The sequence below is a fragment of the Anopheles marshallii genome, chromosome 2 (assembly GCF_943734725.1).
Source record: "Anopheles marshallii chromosome 2, idAnoMarsDA_429_01, whole genome shotgun sequence".
Taxonomy (NCBI): Eukaryota; Metazoa; Arthropoda; class Insecta; order Diptera; family Culicidae; genus Anopheles; species Anopheles marshallii.
In genome coordinates this window covers 17,878,513-17,897,594 of record NC_071326.1, presented here as the reverse complement: position 1 = coordinate 17,897,594, position 19,082 = coordinate 17,878,513, and the positions used below count along the sequence as shown (strand labels likewise).

At 44.1% G+C, this 19,082-nt stretch overlaps 5 protein-coding genes across 5 annotated transcripts; 1 reads left to right on the top strand and 4 right to left on the bottom strand.

The window, feature by feature from the left end:
* Positions 1 to 429: 429 nt before the first annotated feature.
* LOC128709603 (zinc finger protein 761-like) lies at positions 430 to 2,658 on the bottom strand. Its single transcript, XM_053804608.1, has 5 exons — positions 2,415 to 2,658; positions 2,064 to 2,341; positions 1,704 to 2,000; positions 857 to 1,642; positions 430 to 729 (listed from the first exon to the last, which is right to left on the bottom strand). Exons 1-5 carry the CDS (start codon positions 2,656 to 2,658, stop codon positions 430 to 432), a joined length of 1,905 nt encoding a protein of 634 aa, XP_053660583.1.
* A 1,539-nt stretch (positions 2,659 to 4,197) lies between these two features.
* LOC128709606 (UDP-glucuronic acid decarboxylase 1) lies at positions 4,198 to 8,869 on the bottom strand. Its single transcript, XM_053804612.1, has 5 exons — positions 8,809 to 8,869; positions 7,566 to 8,065; positions 4,911 to 5,498; positions 4,575 to 4,841; positions 4,198 to 4,320 (listed from the first exon to the last, which is right to left on the bottom strand). The coding sequence occupies exons 1-5, from the start codon at positions 8,867 to 8,869 to the stop codon at positions 4,198 to 4,200; spliced, it is 1,539 nt and encodes a 512-aa protein (XP_053660587.1).
* A 1,792-nt stretch (positions 8,870 to 10,661) lies between these two features.
* Positions 10,662 to 11,927, bottom strand: LOC128709609 (O-glucosyltransferase rumi homolog). The gene is made up of 2 exons (XM_053804615.1): positions 11,786 to 11,927; positions 10,662 to 11,719 (listed from the first exon to the last, which is right to left on the bottom strand). The coding sequence occupies exons 1-2, from the start codon at positions 11,925 to 11,927 to the stop codon at positions 10,662 to 10,664; spliced, it is 1,200 nt and encodes a 399-aa protein (XP_053660590.1).
* Positions 11,928 to 12,308: 381 nt separating this feature from the next.
* LOC128709608 (mitochondrial chaperone BCS1) lies at positions 12,309 to 13,583 on the top strand. The gene has a single exon (XM_053804614.1). It carries the CDS (start codon positions 12,309 to 12,311, stop codon positions 13,581 to 13,583), a length of 1,275 nt encoding a protein of 424 aa, XP_053660589.1.
* A 702-nt stretch (positions 13,584 to 14,285) lies between these two features.
* On the bottom strand, positions 14,286 to 18,198 carry LOC128709599 (zinc finger CCCH domain-containing protein 13). Its single transcript, XM_053804605.1, has 4 exons — positions 18,160 to 18,198; positions 14,966 to 18,059; positions 14,598 to 14,894; positions 14,286 to 14,533 (listed from the first exon to the last, which is right to left on the bottom strand). Exons 1-4 carry the CDS (start codon positions 18,196 to 18,198, stop codon positions 14,286 to 14,288), a joined length of 3,678 nt encoding a protein of 1,225 aa, XP_053660580.1.
* Positions 18,199 to 19,082: the final 884 nt, after the last annotated feature.

The window sequence follows — 19,082 nt, the reverse complement described above, 5'->3', positions numbered from 1 at the left end:
AGCCGAGTATGTTAAAATTCCCTTTCGACACTGAAAAATGCATTACGTTGAATAGGTTTACAAGGTTTTAGACCAACGTTTCCGGTGTTAGAATATTAGCGATCGATCATCCCGCAGTCACGCACAGTCCTGTTGTCGAGTCATTTTGTATACGATTAATCATATTCTCGCCAAAAGTTGATGGTACACACGTCCGATAGCAAACCACGCGTGTGTTTCCCAACAAGACTGACAGAGAAAGTATAGCGTTACTTAAGAGATAGTGAACAGACAGTGAATTTGTAGTCGAAACAATTAAAATATAAACAAATTCGCATGAGTTAGCAGTTCTCAGCGTAGCGTGTGCTTTTCTCAACGTTCAAACCCAACCGAATAGTGGAAAACACTCACCGATTACAAACCGCAGGGACGTTTATTAACCGTATCGATCTATTGCCGGTTCGAAGCAGGCGTAACATTGGTGATCTCCATCGGTGATTGTTTTTTATTGTGATCCACCGTCTCGTGCAGCTTCCGATGCACCCGTAACGGTGTTGGCTGGGAAAATGATTGACCACAGATATCACAGACGTATGGACGTTCCTTGGTGTGCGTCCTACGATGACAGTCTAAGGCGTTGCGGCGTGCATACGCCTTGCCACAAATGTCACAGGTAAGTGGTTTCTCGCCCGTGTGGCTTGTCATGTGGACTGCGAGATCTTTTCGCGTGATGTACCCCTTATTACAGATCTGGAAAGAAAGGTCAATCAATAGATTGCTATTACTGAAATCTCAGAAAGCCTATCATAATGATGATCATACGTTTTTTGACCGTTTAACGTTTCTTTGACATGATCAGAACACCTGCAACACTTACTTCACACACGAACGGTCGCTCGTTTCGATGTATTCGCTTGTGTACGTTCAGGTAGCTTTTAGAGGTGAAATGTTTCCCACACTCCTGGCACGGATAGCGGGTGCTCGCATCGTCCCGCTTCTCGTGATGCTGTTCGATGTGCGCCCGCAACTGAGCATTCTTCGTGTACTGCTTGTCGCACAGCTCGCAGGCAAACGGTTTCACACCGAGATGGCGTCGATTTTTGTGATCTAGTAACGCTTGCTTTGACTTAAACGTTTGCTCACACAGTGCGCACTGGAAGTTTCGTTCCGTGTTGTGCGCTCGCCTATGGGCGGACAAATAGCTACGGTGCTGGAATCCTTTCTGACAGATATCACAGCTAAACTCGAAGCTGTTCGTGTGTCGGGCCACATGCTCATCGAGCCCGATGCGCGACTTAAAGGCTTTAGTGCATCCTTCGAACGAACACTTGAACGGTGCCAATCGCAGATGCGTGTTTCGGTGGATGGTGAGCTTTTGTCTGGTGCGAAACGTTTTGAAGCAAATCTCGCACGTTTTGTCGTTCGCTAACTCAGTCGTACCGTTCGTACAGGTTGTGCTACTGCTGGCGGTAGCAATTTCCGTTTCACTGAAGTCAACCAGAGAAAAGAACGAACCATCGTTCTGTTGAAGCGCTGAAATTTCACTGCACTGAACGTCAGCAATTTGTTGGGAAGATGAAATTGCACCCGTCGGCTGTATCTTGTCAGGTGTAACATTGTACACGTCCGCTATTATGTCTTGTACGTGCACTTCGGATAAAGACTGGAAAAGAAAGCGCATCTTGAAAGATAACATTATTTTACAACAAAGCCAATTTGCTTACCATTTCTCGATTACCCTCTAACGGTGTCGTTTGGATGCCTACAAAATCATCATAGTTAAGATCATCATCCTGGTCTACGGAAAGTGTGCTGCTATTGATTATGTCCTTATCACACGCTACGGCCATCGTATGGTATGGGTCGAAACAACCGTTGTCATTGGGCTCCGTAGGTTGCACAATATTTACCGCGACGTCAGTACCGTGGTGTAAGTAGCTTGAGCATTCCTGCTGCAGCACAGCCTGCTTGCTTATTCTGGTGTCATTCGTCGATATTGAGATTCCCAGTGCATGTTTCATCTAATGAATAGAAGAGAGCTTTCGGTAATAGAGCTATCGATCCGTACGTAGGCAACACATTACCACTAATTCGCCATCGTTTGTTGAAAAATCGAGGTCTTCTTTTTGCAAATTACGAATAATATCGTCGTAATCCTTACTGAGCTGGTGCTTTTCCGATTCGTCCATCATAAATTCATTTCCGGAAAAGTTTATATCGGCCAGCTCGTTGTTTGAATGAACTGACTGTTCTGGTTCAAATACGCTATCAACCGTTCCGGGCACCTGGGCCGCATCAGCTGCAGGATCTAATGATACTTTACTCGAGCAAGGCACTGATTGCTGATAGTATTGTATGAGCCCTATAGATAGAGGTAATAGGAATACATCGCTGTAAAAAGGTATCTTCCATAACATAATAAAAGCCGCTCTTACCATTGTAATAATCCTGGCTCTTGATGCTTTGTTGCCGAAAGGCGTAGAACAGCTCCAGCTTGTAGATACACTCGTTGCAGATGAACTTTGAGAAAAAGTTCGGCTCGAGATCGTTTACCTCGATGGAGATGCATTCCCGTATGATTTTCGGCAGACTACGCAGTACACCGCTCGGCGAGGTGATGTACATTCCGAACAATTCTTCACACTTCATTAAGCACAATCTGCATAACACGTTATTCATTCTCGTCGGCCCATACGATCAGCCGCCTGTGGAAAGTGTCTACGATTACTGACGAGGTGGTGGTCGCTAAACACCAAACAGCTGTTGCGATTTATTGAAAATTACAACACAAATAACTGCACACCATCAACGGCACGGAATCGCATTTGTTTGTTTACACTGCACTGAAATAGAACTGTGGAATGCTATGCACTCATTTGCTTGACGTTTCATTGCATAGAATTTAACAAAATAGTTTGTTTTATAAAAGTATAAAATTTATCTACGTCATTGCTTTAAGATAACATAATTGTATGATTAATTAGAAATGTTGTTGTGTTTTTTGTTTTGTGTAATCTAGCTACGCGTTTCCTCTGTGCGTGGAAGAAATGTCAAAACAGGCAGTGTTGCCATATTTGCCTCCTATTTAGAAAATGGCAACAAAAAAAACGGTTCAAATTATTTTTTTTATTGCATGATTAACAGCTAAACTAACCTTTTTACGTTGTTGTGAGATAAATTTGCTGAATGGTTGAACATGTGAAACATATTGGCAAACTGCTCAATCGTTCAAATAGTACAGTTGGCAAAGCACAACTCACAATGAGCCAAATCTGGGTTCAAATCCCGACTCTACCCGACTCTACCACTTTTGTTACCGGCCAACGACCAACGGTTGCAGCAGTAGAGTAATATAAGAATACGAAATTGTATGAAATTACTCAAGTATATGTTATTTTTATTTTTATTTTCCTATTGATTACATATTTAACAGATTCTCAGCACTCTTATCTTATTTCACCGAAAACAAACAGACAAACCAAAACACATTCCACATTACGTACTATGCTATTTAAACCAGACTAGAAAGTATTTACATTTAAAAAGAAAATAAAGATCGATAAAAAAGTTCAGTTCACTCTCTAAGCATTTGATGCAGCATTGATGCTAGAAATCGGTAACAAATAATATTTAAACCAGATTTACACGGTTTTGTTCCTTTGAATTTGAATTATTCCTCGTAAAATTGCACACGTTTACTGTTCGTATCGGTATAGAGTCACACACTTTTCTAGACTATACTGTTTGCAGTGCACATCATCGAAACTGCTAAAAGATTTTTGGATCAGTCAACTACACTCACTCAAGTTGTGGCTGCAATTATATAGCATAAATCTTCATTAATTGAACCGAAAATTGGAGAGAGAGAGAGAGAGAGAGAGAGAGAGAGAGAGAGAGAGAGAGAATGTAAACCCGAAATAATAGATGCTGAACATTTTTGAAAAACTGTTTCAATGTTGGGAAGAGAAATGTGACACTCTTTTCCGGACAAATACTCACTCACTACTATTGCTAAAAACGTAGAGAGTATCAATACATGATAATCATAATGCTACACTTATACATTACGGCAAGCCCTTCTTCATATCTACAATGCACATTCTGCACGGCGTCCCCTTCGTGCTTTGAAGCGAGGGTGCAATATGTTGTGCAGTAAAGGATTCAATCCTATTTGCCACATCTGGCAAACTAGTCCCCATCACACCACAATATCCGGTATCATAGCAAGTTGCGGAACTCCGTCGTTTCGGGAACAAAGATGTTTCGCTGTGAGTGATTTGAGCGGGCTAACTCCTTGCGGAAATAGTCTATCGTTTTCATGAGTCCTTCTTGTAACGGGACCTGTCGGAGTGTAAACGGAAATAAAACATATGATTTTATTATGTTGTCCCAACCAGTGAACCAGTGAAATGATCAAATACATGGTTCATGAGCGATTAATTAATCTATGAGTCATTCATGAGTCATTAAGCAATCGTGGATCTTTGAGAATTCATGAGTCTTCAGAATAGATTAGGAGTTATTCATGCAGTTCGAAAATTTCACTTAGATTCATGAAGCATAATAGGAATCACCCAACAATAATTTTAACTCACCCTAGGTTCCCAGTTGATGTGTTTCTTTGCCCTCGAAATATCTGGTTTCCGTCGCTGAGGATCGTCTTCGACGGCGGGCAGTTCGATGATTTTGCTCTTGCAGCCCACCAGGTCGCGTATAATTTCGGCAAAATCTTGTATCGTCCGTTCGACCGGATTGCCAAGGTTGACAGGTTGCGTATAGTTGGATGCCATCAGCGCTACCAAACCGTCAACCAGATCCGACACATATTGGAACGATCGTGTTTGTCGACCGCTCCCATAAATCTGCAAAAATTAAAGTTCAATACAATCAATATTCTCCTAACCTCATATTCAAAATCACTAAATACCCACCGTTATGGACTGGTTCTGTAGCGCTTGTATGATAAAATTAGACACGACGCGCCCATCGTTCATGTGCATTCGTGGTCCGTACGTGTTAAAGATTCGCGCCACGCGTACATTCACTTTCTCCTGCTTGGCGTACGCGTAGCTCAGCGTTTCCGATACGCGTTTGCCCTCGTCGTAGCAGGCACGCGGTCCGATCGGATTCACATGGCCCCAGTAGGTTTCGGGCTGCGGATGCACATCGGGATCACCGTACACCTCGGACGTGCTGGCGATCAGTACCTTGGCGCCCACGCGTTTTGCCAAACCGAGCACATTGATCGTACCGAGCGTGTTCGTTTTGATCGTCTTGACCGGGTTGTACATGTAGTGCGGCGGACTGGCCGGGCTGGCCAGATGATAGATTTCGTCCACCTCGATGAACAGCGGATTAACGATGTCGTGATGGATGAGTTCAAAATTTTCATGCCCCAACCAGTGTTCCACGTTGCGTTTCCGGCCCGTGAAGAAGTTATCCGCCACGATCACCTCGTGGCCTTGCATCATGAGATAATCGACCAGGTGCGATCCAACGAAACCGGCTCCACCCGTTATCTGCCGGAAAGTGAGAGCGCATTAGAGGAAAGTGAGAGTGAGTGTGGTGTGTTGCATGTATAAATTTCTCCTTCTTCATCGTCTGCCGCAGGAAACTGGGCATGGTTGACATTAACCTTGCCGAAATTTAACTGCCCAAAGTTATGACATCACGCACGTTGTCTTTCTTTATGGCGTGAAACGTGACTGGGCGTGAGGAATGAATTACAACTGCTGACTATCAATAACGGTCCAAATGGTTATAACAAATATGAATTTTATTTAAATTAGTATACAACATAATCGAATTCATATAACATTTCAAAATTACGTGACACACTTCGCCAGGTTTGTTGGAAATCTGAGCTTCCAAGAATGTTGTCTATTATAACGATTCGAATTATTTAACGAACAACTTGGAAAAACAACTTTTTGAAAAATGCTTAAATTTAAATTAAACAATTTAAACAATTTAAACAACCTAACAGCGACATAGTGGTCCACTAGTATAACATGTTATCTATATCTATGTCCACTAAGTATATTTATGTCCACTTAAAATAAACATGCACAGTTTTCCTAATGTAATTTGACTAGAGTTCATTGTGCTATAAAAAAAAGGTTACATTACCCGCAACTTCCTTAGGTAGCTAAAAAGATCACGATAAAAAAAGTAGCACAACAAGCAAAAACGCGTTTGTAAATAAAAAAAATGAACCACATTTTCTTGCCATTCTGTCAGACTCTCCCTGCAATATCTCCTTTCACGCAACGGATAAACCCTAGAAGGTTCATATAATTAAGTTTAACAGCCGACATTCACCTAAAACTCCGTATCCACAACCTTGATAACATGGAGCTAAAGCAAAAACCAGCTGACTTTAGAAAACCTTTTAGCCAGATCGTGCGATCGCTCTGATGCTGATAGAAGAATAAGGCAGCTAAAACTTCGATCGATAGCGAAATGGTAATAGGCTTCTGAAAAGGTAGGGATATGGAGCAAACGGGTATTAAGCGATCTTAGTGATAAAAAAGAATCCCAAAGGCGACTGCGACTGAATGTGCATTGTGTGGTTCGGTTTCTGAGATCCTCATGTATGCTACGAGCTAGGAGTGGCGATCGTTGCGTTGTGTACACATCCCCAAGGGTTTACTTTGCCATTACATGCTGCCATGACTGGAAGCTCAAAATTATGCTCCACTATTGGGGAACCATTGCATAACTTTGTTGAACTCCATTAAAGACGGTAGCATATATGTGGCGGGGTTTTTTTGGTGTTGTTGTTATAAGTCAGCGCAGTTCAACTTGGAACCCAACCCGCAAACGCTTCATCATATCAACAAGCTCATCAACGTTCGGATGAGTGTGTGCCACGCAGCTGAACAGTTTGCTCAGCCTGTTCCCCCGCTCTGTAATCCTTGGGCCGGTATTGCCAATACCCAAGCGATCGCACGTGTGTTTGAGAGTGTTATGTACCAATCGCCGCGGACCGTTCCATCATCTTTTCGGTAAATATTATCACAAGAGTTAACAGCCCCACAGCCTGTCGGCGATATATGGTCAAACGAAGCTCTTTAACATTGTTTGAAATTTTCATTCCGTGGTTAAACGGAAACATTACCGGTTGATATATTAAACCATTTTTAGCTTTTGCAAATTGTTCAAGTCACCAAGAAGTGTACACTTCTGTTACTAATATATTGGGCGTGACTCGTCCGATGAAACTGACGTCTAAACGAAAGATGTGTTGAGCCTTCTTCTGATTCGTATCAAATAAAAAAAATATATTCGAAAACTGTTGTACTCTAACTTCCAATGGATGAAGCAAACTTTTACTAAAAGAATAACCTTGAGGTGAGTTCACTAGTTGTTGTAATTTGTTGAAAGCGAAACGTTTTACTCTATGCACGGACAGTTGATAACAAAAAAGTATAATTTATCTGACATCACGTAGAGAATTGGTATCATTGCTAATGAGGTATTCATCAAGGTTAGCCACAAAGTATTTGGTCCAAATTACGTTTAATGGTCCGACACAGCGCGCATCATTAAACGTGGTGCAATGGCAAAAAAAATAACAAACTTACCAGTATCCGTTTACGATTTTTGTAGTTCAAAAACGTTACGTCCGGATATTTGCGCGGTATCCGACCTTCCAGTTCCTGTATCTTCCGTTCCAGCTCCAGTATCTGTCGTTTAGCCTCGTGCAGCTCGTTTAATCGCGATTCTCGCTCGGGATCGTCTAGCGCAACATCGTCGTGCCGTTTGGGCATCACGCCAACGGATGATCCCTTCCGGAATGACCGTAGCTTGTTTTGCATCAACACCCGTTCAACATTGTCATGGCCCAATGGACCACCAACGTCCGCATCATCATCGTTTGGCCCATCGATGCTGTTATGTTGCCTGTGACCGTTGCGATCGGCCACCGACAGTACAAGCCGTTCCGGTGATGGACCGGCCCGCCGATTCTCCTGCTCGTCGGCCGTGTTATCTACCGCTCCGACAATCGCGTTATCACCGTCATCATACGCGTAGTGTGACATCCCGTTTGTTGGACTGCCCCATGATTTGTACAAACAAATCACTGTGCGTGAAATCATTATGAAGCAAAAGAAAAGAACCAATGGAAAGTAATAGATACATAAATACATGAAACGCTCAATCTGCTTAAAAGAAATCTTTTCGTTTGAAGATATTTTGAAAGACTGTTAACGGATATTGCAACGGTGTCCGAGTGGACCTGCTCTTGCTTGTAAATAAATCGGTAAATGCCATTCAACCGCCTTTATCGCCACAATTAAACTTTAAATAAACACATATCCTAGCACCATGGTAACAACAACGCAATCACGCACTTTCACTACAAGTCTTATGCCGCAGCGAGGAGCGTACGGTCCGGCTAGAATGGTCACACAATATTTCCACAATTCTTGCTCACTTCTTGATGGGTATGGTGAACGTTTAAAAATATACTGATTATTCTCGAACATTTGTCCGATTCTCCATCCTTCGTCGGTTTTGCACACAGCAGGATAGGCGGGTAGGCAACATCCAACAATGTTAAGAACGTAAACAAAACTTTTAACGACCTTTCACAGCATATTTGACAAAGTTTACACTGTTTATTGGAACCATCTTACTGTGTGGCGTAATGCATTGCTTGTAGGAAAGATTGTTATCCTTTTATCACTGCTGAATGGGGTGCCATTTCTTGTGGACGAAAGTAAACTTTGCCAGGAACGTCCCTAGCAGAGCACGCACAGAACGATTAGGTCCCGTCGATTGGTACGCAACCAAACAGGGGAGTTTCATGCACGTAACACCTACCGAGCACGATCGTCACTCCGAACGCTAGGAACTGCTTCATCTTTCTCTTCGAAAACACCATGATCACTCGGTGGTTAAGCGAAAATTTCGTCCAAAAAACTCCACCGAGCGCAGAAGGCAGCACTGTTTTGACATGTTTATTTTGTCATTTCTACCCAGTGTCAGATAGGTATGCTACATGCGAACGTGCGCGTTGGTAGTGGTGTGGTCCGGTTGCTACACGACGAAGAGAAAAGCGAGAGCGAATATGTTTGTGTACGAAAAGTGCGTGGAGAGAAGGAGACGCAAAATCAAACACCGATCAGCTGTCATGGATGAGGGGAGGGAGGCGGGGGTGGAAAATGAAGTAGCAATCGTGGTAAAGTAGCGTGTACACTACTAGCAACACTATGCGCGGTAAATCTGAAACAGTTCGGAGAATACACGAGATCGGTCAAGTCAGCGTTTTGGATGAGAGCCTCCTTTCCAACCAATGCGCATGATCTCGTTTGATTGCACCGTAGTGTAAGCACCGCTTCATCCCATTGAAAGGGTTTACGCTACATTGCACCGGAACGTGAAAGCGGTTTGGTTTACTGTATTTATTTTGTCCAACATTAATCTCTCCACATGTTTGCGGACTATTACAACTATGTTCTACTATATGCTACTTTATCCACACTGTTAAGAACATTACTTTTTCATAATGTGGTCACTCAATGCTTCAAGCGTAACTGCAGGATACATTTTTTGTTTATCCCATGAGCACGCGCCAATCTCGCGTGCTATTAACGCCCAGTGAGTCAGCGTGCATTGTCCCAGAAAACAAGTCTATTTCGTAATGATACACCCGACGGTTTCGTAATTCGAAGTAGCTCTCAATTTTTTTTACAACGAATCTGTGAAGTTTGCCGAACACGCGCTGCCGTTTTTAAAACTAGTTTCTGTTGCTTTGCGAAATGTCTACAAAATGGCTGAAGAAATGCGAAATGAAACCACCAACGGGTTGAATAGCTATCCATTTGCATACACGCTTTTTCAAGGTTCGAAAGGTTCGTTTTAAAACGTATGTAGTCTACCAGCATCATCTCCATCATCCTCGTTTGTCCATGCATCAAAAGTTGGGATTTAAAAATCATAAGCGATACGAATCAATTTTTTCAAACAAATAACACGCTTGTCCAGTATTTCGTCAAATGAGTGGTATCTGACCTTCATGGTGAGTGCATAACATACAGCGCATTTTCAATTTCAATTGAACACCTGAAGTAGTAACAGTTTTATATAACTTGACTCTGATAACACATGCAATCGGTATCGGTGCGATGCAGGTGGAAAGTGAATTCCGGCCATGTGTTTCACCCCAGCACCTGTGGCGTGAATTGTTTCAATCATATCTCTCCGTTAATAATTGAATGATCACGATGAGAAATCTCGTTTTGATGTGTAGTAAAACACTACCAATAGAAGCAAAGGGTTTCAATGGATACACTTATGACGACTTCTGATGCAAGGTGTTATTGTATGGGTTAGAAATATTACGTGGAGGTTTACGGCGTGCGACATGCAATCGGAATTTCAGTCAAAGGAGTAAAAGCAAGTTTAAATCTTTAGTTCCACAGTCATCTTTTGATCTAATCATGTGTTCAGGCATATTGGTCACGAAACTATTAAAAATATTCCCTATTACGAAATTCTCGATCACAGCATTTAGTTTACTTTATCTAGCTTGTTGTCTGGTTTTTCTTATTCATTTTTCTGTCGTAAGAAATTTATGGAATGAAATCTTTAGATCTATTTGTGAGATTGTCATTTTTTCAATCGTATTAAATGCCATCATTAATAATTCTTTTCGTTCGGCCTTCTTGGCAACTCTACACTTCGATCAAACTGGAATCACGCTCAACCGTGTAGCGTACTAGCTTTCCGTACCGTTTTAACAATTTTTTCCAGTAACATTCGACATCGCCCATGCGCAAATTATTCCAAACATGATCGTATCCTCGCTCGGCAATGTCACGCGCCAGCTGATCATGCTGTTGGAAGAACCTGATTAATGCTTCCAGTTCCTCTGGACTACTGCGTACCGGTACCGGGACGTAATGTACCCATGGTTTCAATGAGGGATAGAAAAATTCTAACCATTCGTCACCCACATGGAAAACGAGCGAACGGCACAGGAATAGATGCTTAAATCTAAAACTAGCGGCCACACCGCGAAAGTTAAACAGAAACCGATACCGGCAGTGCTCCTCCAGCGTCACTTCTCGCGCCGGTTCTGCGTTCAGCGTATCCTGCGGAGATTTCCAGGCTTGGTTTTTCGTGTACTGCGCGTCAACGAGCGATGGTTGCGCACGGGACAGTAGCACCAAGGCATCACGCTCGTCCGAAGTGCGTGAACCACGGAAAAAGGCTTTCGATTCCTTCGAGTCCCAGTCGGTGCTTGCTTTCGTAATGCTTTTCCGATGGAGGTCCCATCTCCCTAGACCGGTTGGATAGAGAGCTATGGCTGGACCGCCCTCCCAAAAAGCCCAGGCGGGATACATTATGTCGAGATATTCATTTGTTTTGCTAAACGAAAGTACTGGTATCCTTTCTTTGTTCCAGTGCCTATGGATTTGGGGCCAATCGCGACAATTCACGATCAGATCCATGTCGGGTAGCAATGACAGCAAAGGTTTCACGAAATGTTCCACACCGGAACACCGTGCCGGGAACATGCATTCGCGTTGCCGGTACAGCTTATGACCGACCACCTGATAGTGCGTTCCATACTGCTTCGCTCGGTTGATCGAGTCTTTCGTGATGCCATGCAATTTGAACGGTTTTAGGTCAGCCTTTAGTACGTCTGTGTGGCAGTTGCAATTGGTGTTGTTGCAAGGAACATAACCCGCTACGGATGATTCAATTGCGCTAAAATATTTGTTGAAATCTGTGGAATTGAGCATACCATAAACATAAATTAAACTGAATACTGTTTGTAGACATTCAATCTTACCTGCCGAGTAGAAGTCATTGCTCACAGTATCTGTCTCCTGTACCGTACACTGTTCCTTTGCCGTGCACATCCCTTCGTCGGAGGAGTGAATTTTTCCTACGCATATAACTAAACATAATAGGAAGCATTTGAATAACTCCATGTTATTTTACTTCCGCTAACACTACACTGGCGGTATTGAGATAATTTGAGCGAGTGATTTATGTTGCAAGACTCTAAATTTTATCTAAAAACTATTACATTATGGAAATGCGAGATCCAGGGTCAGTTTGTTGTTGTTTACGTTTACAGCCAATTGTCAACGGAGCGGTTGACAGGAAGATGATTTTTTTTTCTTTCTTTTAGTTACCCTTGCTTATTTATCGGTCCGTTTGTTGTGATCTGGGTTTTCTGACGTGAATCAGTTGCATAGAGGTGTAAAGTGCGTGTAGCATGGAAGAAATAGTCGTGTAGTATCAGTGTTTTAGCAAAAAGTTTCCTCTCAACAAACAACTCCTCGTGTGGTGGAGAGTCAAAACGTAGAATGACGATAACGGAGTATATTAGTGCCCTGTCCGAAAATCCCTATTTCGGAGCCGGCTTCGGTTTGTTCGGTGTCGGTGCCGGGGCAGCAATGTTACGTAAAGGAATGCAAGGTGCACTGATACTGTTCCGGCGGCACTACATGATAACGCTGGAGGTACCATGCCGGGATAAATCGTACCAGTGGTTGCTCCAGTGGATCACTCAGAAGGGCGCCCGACAAACGCAGCATCTCAGCGTGGAGACGTCCTTTGAGCAGCGTGATACGGGTCACGTTAAAACGCGGTACGACTTTATACCGTCCGTCGGCACGCACATCATGCGGTACGGTGGCACTTGGATAAAGGTAGACCGTGCCCGGGAGCAGCATACGCTCGATCTACACATGGGTGTACCGTGGGAAACGGTACAACTGACCGCATTCGGTAGGGATAAGAATTTGTACTTCAAAATTCTGGAGGAGGCCCGACAGCTGGCGCTGAAAAACACGGAAGGAAAGACGATTATGTACACGGCGATGGGTTCCGAATGGCGACCGTTCGGTCATCCACGAAAACGGCGTCCGATTGGTTCCGTAGTGCTAGATGAAGGTGTTTCGGAGCGTATATTGCGCGATTGCCGGGAGTTTATTAAAAATCCACAATGGTACTCGGACCGCGGAATACCGTACCGGCGAGGCTATTTGTTGCACGGTCCGCCCGGATGTGGTAAATCTAGTTTCATCACTGCCCTGGCTGGAGAGATCGAGTTCGGTATCTGTCTGCTAAATCTGTCCGAGCGTGGCCTAACCGACGATCGGTTAAACCATCTAATGAACGTTGCACCCCAACAGTCGATCATACTGCTGGAGGATATCGATGCCGCGTTTGTGTCGCGCCAGGACACACTGCAGCAAAAGGCAGCCTTCGAGGGACTTAATCGGGTGACGTTCAGTGGGTTGCTTAACTGTCTGGATGGTGTGGCATCGACCGAGGCACGCATCGTCTTCATGACCACCAACTATCTCGAGCGCCTCGATCCAGCGTTGATACGACCGGGCCGGGTCGATGTGAAGGAATACGTTGGCCACTGTACACGCCATCAGATGGAGCAAATGTTTCGACGGTTCTACACCGGTACGGATGCAGAAGCGAATGCGCGCATTTTTGGCGATCGTGTTGCTGCGGACGGACGAAACGTTAGCCCGGCACAGATTCAGGGATACTTCATGGTGCACAAAATGTCCGATCAGCAAACCGTACTGGATAATGTGCAGCAAATCTGGGACAGTACATAAGTGCGGGAAGCCATTGGAGGGGGGGTATAGGTATTAAACTTATTTAAATAAATTTCATTACGAGGCACAGGTTTCGGAAATTGATTTAAAAAAGAGTCCGAAACTGTTTAGAGCGATTAGAATTAATTATTCTTTGAACATGCTACTACATCTAATATTATACGCCTGCCTAAACATATCAGCAAAGTGCTTAATGAAGAATATTTGTCTCCTTACAATGATCTTCGCTAAACGCAGCCCACCTCACATGATGATCTGCATATCTATCTAATAAGTGTTGATGTTTGAGAGCAACAATCAATCCAATATCGGTTAGGGAAACTATGTTTTATAGTTTGTACTCATTCATCCATGAGTACATTATTCAATGCTTTTCCTATACACGTGTTTTTTTTTGTAATAATACAATCCAACGCAGTACGCAAGGATACGTAAACTGAATCGTATTTTTGTTTGAGTTTTGCACAGTTTTAAATCTAGCACATAATAAACAAACGCCTGGGGGAAAGAAAGTGTTCAGTGCATTATAGTAGCATGCACTATCAGTTTTGTCATTTCCAAAACCTTTTCCAAACTTGGCAAAATCAAAACGAGAAGCAGCATGTGACGATAGCGAAATGGAACAAACAGCACAAGTAAAGTTAGAATCAATGTATCTTCGACTGCCGTTAGTAGCTAGCCTAGTGTTGGGCTTTTCGGCGCTCAAGCAGAGAACGGGGAGATCCATCGAAATTTGTCCTTTGATGATGCATCGTGCAGATCCTTCGTCGGTATATCGTAATGGTAGAAGTTACACTCAATCTTATTAACGCAATGCTTGCCAAAGCGGCACATCTTCGGATGCAGATACTGACACTGGTTGTTGACGCAGTTTGGATAGAATTTGCACACAGGCGGAAGCGGTTTCGCAATAATCGACTTATAGTTTTGTACCGGAACGACGGATGATGCTGAAAGAAACGAGACACGTTTAATAATCGATTAAACCAGGAGCTACGTTCATGCCCTACGAACCTAATGGTGGCGCCGACAGGCCACTCGAGGTGCCGGTGGATGCACTTTTTGTGTGCATGAAGTTACAGTCCAACCAGTGACATGTTTGATCGTATTTACACATTGGATGGAGATAGAGGCACTTGTCGCCAAATTTGCAGCTAGGAAACGCTTTGCAAGGTGTGGTTGGGTGGAGAAACTCGCACGCATCTCCCTGGCGGCAGATGGGGAAATATTTGCACCGTTCTTTCAATGCACCACCACTAACCAATTTGTTGCTCTTTCCTTCCACGCCCGACAAAGAAACAGCACTGAGCACTGTAAGGGTACGAAAGGAATGTAAATGTGTTTTTTTTTGTTCGACAATTTAAAAAGGGCCAATTACTTACATGGTGGAATATCATCGAATTTTCGGCTTGATTCAAGCTTCTTAATTTTCCTTCCGGGTGACTTTAACCTGGTGTCGCGACTTTCCCTCCCTTCACCTTCTCGCTCCCATTCGCGGCGCGACTCCTTTCTCGTCGAGGACCGTTCATCACTGTCACGCGATGGACTGCGATGCTGTTGTCGATGTTCCTCTCTGCTTCGTGCTCTTCGGTCGCGGTGATGATGATGGTGATAGTCATCATCACTGTCGTGCCGTTCGTCCTCATCAGTTAGATCGAACTGAATCGGTGAAACTCGTTTCCGTTTTCGGGACGATGGTTCCATCTTGTCATAATCGGACTTGGACATGTAGATCGGTGACGAGGATACACTATCGTCCATCAGCTCCTTCGTGCGTTGCAGTAACAGCTCATTCAATTGATTCGGTGAGCTGGAAACATTGCGCGTAGTTTCAGTACGCTTTGAACGACTTTCGGTTGAGGAGGTATTTTTTGGCCTCGGGGCACGTTCCGGACTAACCGATGACGTTCGGCGACGCGACGATGAGTGACTTTGGGTAGAACGAGAGTTTGATTTCGGCGATCGGTTCGCTCTCGACGAGGAAGAGTTATTACCGTAGGACGGTGCTGCTGCACGTGAAGTCGAATTTGATGTTGCAGTTGGAGAGCTCTTACTAGCTGGTTTAACTGTTGCCGGTGCTGTTACAAGCTTTTCACTAAACCGTTCCTTACGTTTCTTGAGCGTCTCTTCCATCTCTTTGGAATCCTTTGGATTGGGAGATATTGTTGCCGATTCTCGGGAACTTACTTTGAACCCAATACGATCCTTCACGGACATTCTTCCCTTAGTCTGTTCCGATGGTACTGCAACGGGCGGTGGTGGTGGCGTGTGACTTGGCGACACTTCTCTGTCCACCGACGACTTGAAAGCTCCATCTAAAGTAACCACAAATTTTGTATCCTTGCTCTCGTTTGTAGCAGCTTCCTGTTCCGTGCTGGGTGCATCTTCTTCGGTCACCTCCATTTGATAATTCTGTGTTGCGGATGGTTGTGGCCCATCGTATTCGTTCTGGAGGATTTCTTTAAATTCCTCATCTACATCGCAATCCTCCATCAGTACCTGGTTTGTTATATCTACTTCATGTACCTCCTCTTCCTCTTCCTGCTGGTCGTGATCCACTTCCTCTGTAAGTTCGTTGAAAGCTTCTGCTTCGTGCGCTGTGTAATGGGTAATGGGTACGCGTTCGTATTGGGCGTCTACCGCCAGATTACTATTAGCAACGCCGGAAATTTCAATCACAAGCTTACGCTTCATATCTGTCCGGTGCAAACCACTGCCATCCCTGGTGTTGTCTATCGTTTTCTTAAGATTCGCCACCGTCGATCGTTGTGCTTCGGCCATTGCTTTTAGCAATAGGTTCTTGCTGGGCTGTTTTGCCTTCGGCACAATGGGCCGTGGCTGTACTTTTATAACACTGGCCACTGGCACTTCGATCACGTCTTCGTTGTACTCCGGTTTCGGTGGAAGTACGATAACCCGCGAACCTATGCGTCCTCGCACGGTATCCGTCCCATTGTTAACGTGACCACCGGAACCGGAACGTTCCCGATTGTTGTCTCTGGTCCATTCGCGACTGCGTGATCGCTCCCTAGGACGAGATTTGCGTCCCATCGATTGATCATCGACTCGCTCTACACGATCGCGTTCTAAGCGACGAAAATTACTTTCTCGAGATCTTGCACGATTAGTATCATTGCGTGAGTGGGATGGTGGTAAACGTGAGACAGGCGATCTCGTCTCGCGGATATTACGTTCACGGCTTCTTTCCCTCTGGCGGTTGTCTCCCTTCATGGTACCTTCCTGACGCACCCGGTTTTTTGGTGCTGACTGTTCCTGTGATGCTTCCTTGCGCCGAAAGAGGGGCACATAAATTTCTCTCTCCTCGCGTCTGTGTGCCGATAGGCTAATGATGGTACTTTTCGTTCCAGAAGCACCTGAATTGGCAGCGTCGCTAGATTTGTTCACATCCTTCGTGGTAGGTTCTCGCGTAGTTCTTGTATCTAAGTTTACAGCTTTTTCTCGCTCGGCAGTGATGGAAGGTTTTTTGGTTCCCAGGCGTTCTAAAACTGACCGTTTCTTAGCATTAGCTTGTTGTGTGTCTGTCGACCGTGAAGCAGCCAATGGTGCAGTGCTTTGAGCTGGTGGCGCTTGCTTCGAAGGCTCCGCAGGGCCCATAGTTATTCGTTGCCTTTGTTTACTTACTGTGCTTTGTGACGGTTTGGTACTTCGCGTTGAAGATGCTTCATCAGAGCGAGCGCGCGACAGCAGCAAATCGTCCTCATTGGCCTTCAACAGCAGCAAATCTTCACTATCTTCATCTGAAATATCCGTCCCTAATGACCTCAAATGACGCTTTGCAGCGCTGATCCGCTCTTCAATTTCCTTCAGTTCACACAGTTCCTTGTGGTGCTTTTGGACCACACTGGCGCTAGCAATATCAACGATCGAAGGCACACTGCGCTCTTCACTGGCCGTTGGTGGTGTTTTGCTCTTCAGTCGATCGCGCGATTCCGATCGCTCTGCCGGTGTTTTCTTCGCGACCGGTATGCTGTCCGACTCGAGCGATTTCTTTGCCTTTTCTATGTACTGATGTGCGAATACTTCTGTTATCGAAGTTGCCGGCAATACTACTGCGGGTCTTGGCGGTGTATTGTCCTCCGTGCCGCTCATGCGATTGGAGACCTCGGCGGCTTCCTCCCCGTCAGTGCTACGGTCTCTCCGTTTCGTTTTCTTGTCTTTCCGTTTCTTATCCTTCTTTTTGTCTTCCACCTCGGACGATTTTCTTTTCGTGCTTTCTTTTGATTTGGTCGCAGCGGTCGCCGGTAGCGTCACTTCCTGCAGCTTTTGCAGCACCTGGTGCAACCAGTTTACGAATATCTCGGTTTGTGCACCGAGAAACAATGACAGATCATCGACCATCTGCTGCCGGGAGCGTTTGTTGGCCACCATTATCATCACGTAATCCGGCAGCTCATCATCGATGTAACCAGTACCCGAACCGGTGCCAAGCTCGATTAGCTTCGCCTTCACGGCACTCTGGAATGCATATCATACAACGAAATGGGTTCAGTTTGGTACAACTCTGCTGGACTGCTGGTTACCGATTGGGGCAGACCAAACAAATCACTAAACTTACCCTCATTTTTTGACCAATCTCTGTACCTAAGGTATCCATTATGTGTGTTTAGAAAACGGATCAAACACCCAATTGTGTGATAGTTTTGCAACGAAAGATGGAATAGTCTGGTAACTTTGTCTGATATTTATGCTGCACGAAAACGCAAGTAAACAGACGGAAGGTTGATAAATCGACATGGAAATTTTCGCTAGTGATGGTCCGCTGACACCAATTTCGTGCTCCATTTGACAGGTGACTGGTTCCGAACCGTTCCGAACTACAGGGTGGTTCGTGAGTTTTCGTAGAATGATGTATTTGAATTATCTAAATACGTTAAAACTTCATTCCCTATCGTTCAACTTCCTATTGAACGTGTAATACGACTATAATTTTGTATTTTACGGTACGAATAAGAAAATTGAGAAAATAAGAATAAAGAAAATAGAAATATGATGTTTCTGTACAACCGTTTCAAATTCTTGTACCGTTGTAAACATAAACAGTCTTGTTGCAAGTTTTGTAGAGTCGTAAATAAAAAGCACTTTTCCGCATGTTTATTATTTCACTTAAAACATTCTTGTATTAAGCAAACGTTACAATATCTTATACGGTAGTAGAAGGTAAGAAAGATATTTTAATTCATGTAAGAAAACTTTGGTTTCAATTCCCCCTTTCGATGTTGCCTGCAGTCGAACAATCCTTATTTGGTATGCAAGATACGTCCTTCGTTTCTCGCATTCGATTACCTAGTTGCTTGGCATCGTGATACTGCATCCGATACATGCACTACAGTAGATACATTAACTAAAATGGCCCAATGAGATGTATTGCTTTCGATGCGAGTTTCTTTTTTGTTTGTGTTCAAGTTGCCGATCCTATCCCTTTTAGTATTCATAGCTATGTAAGTTAAACAATAGTTACTTTATGGTCCTTTTCTTCTC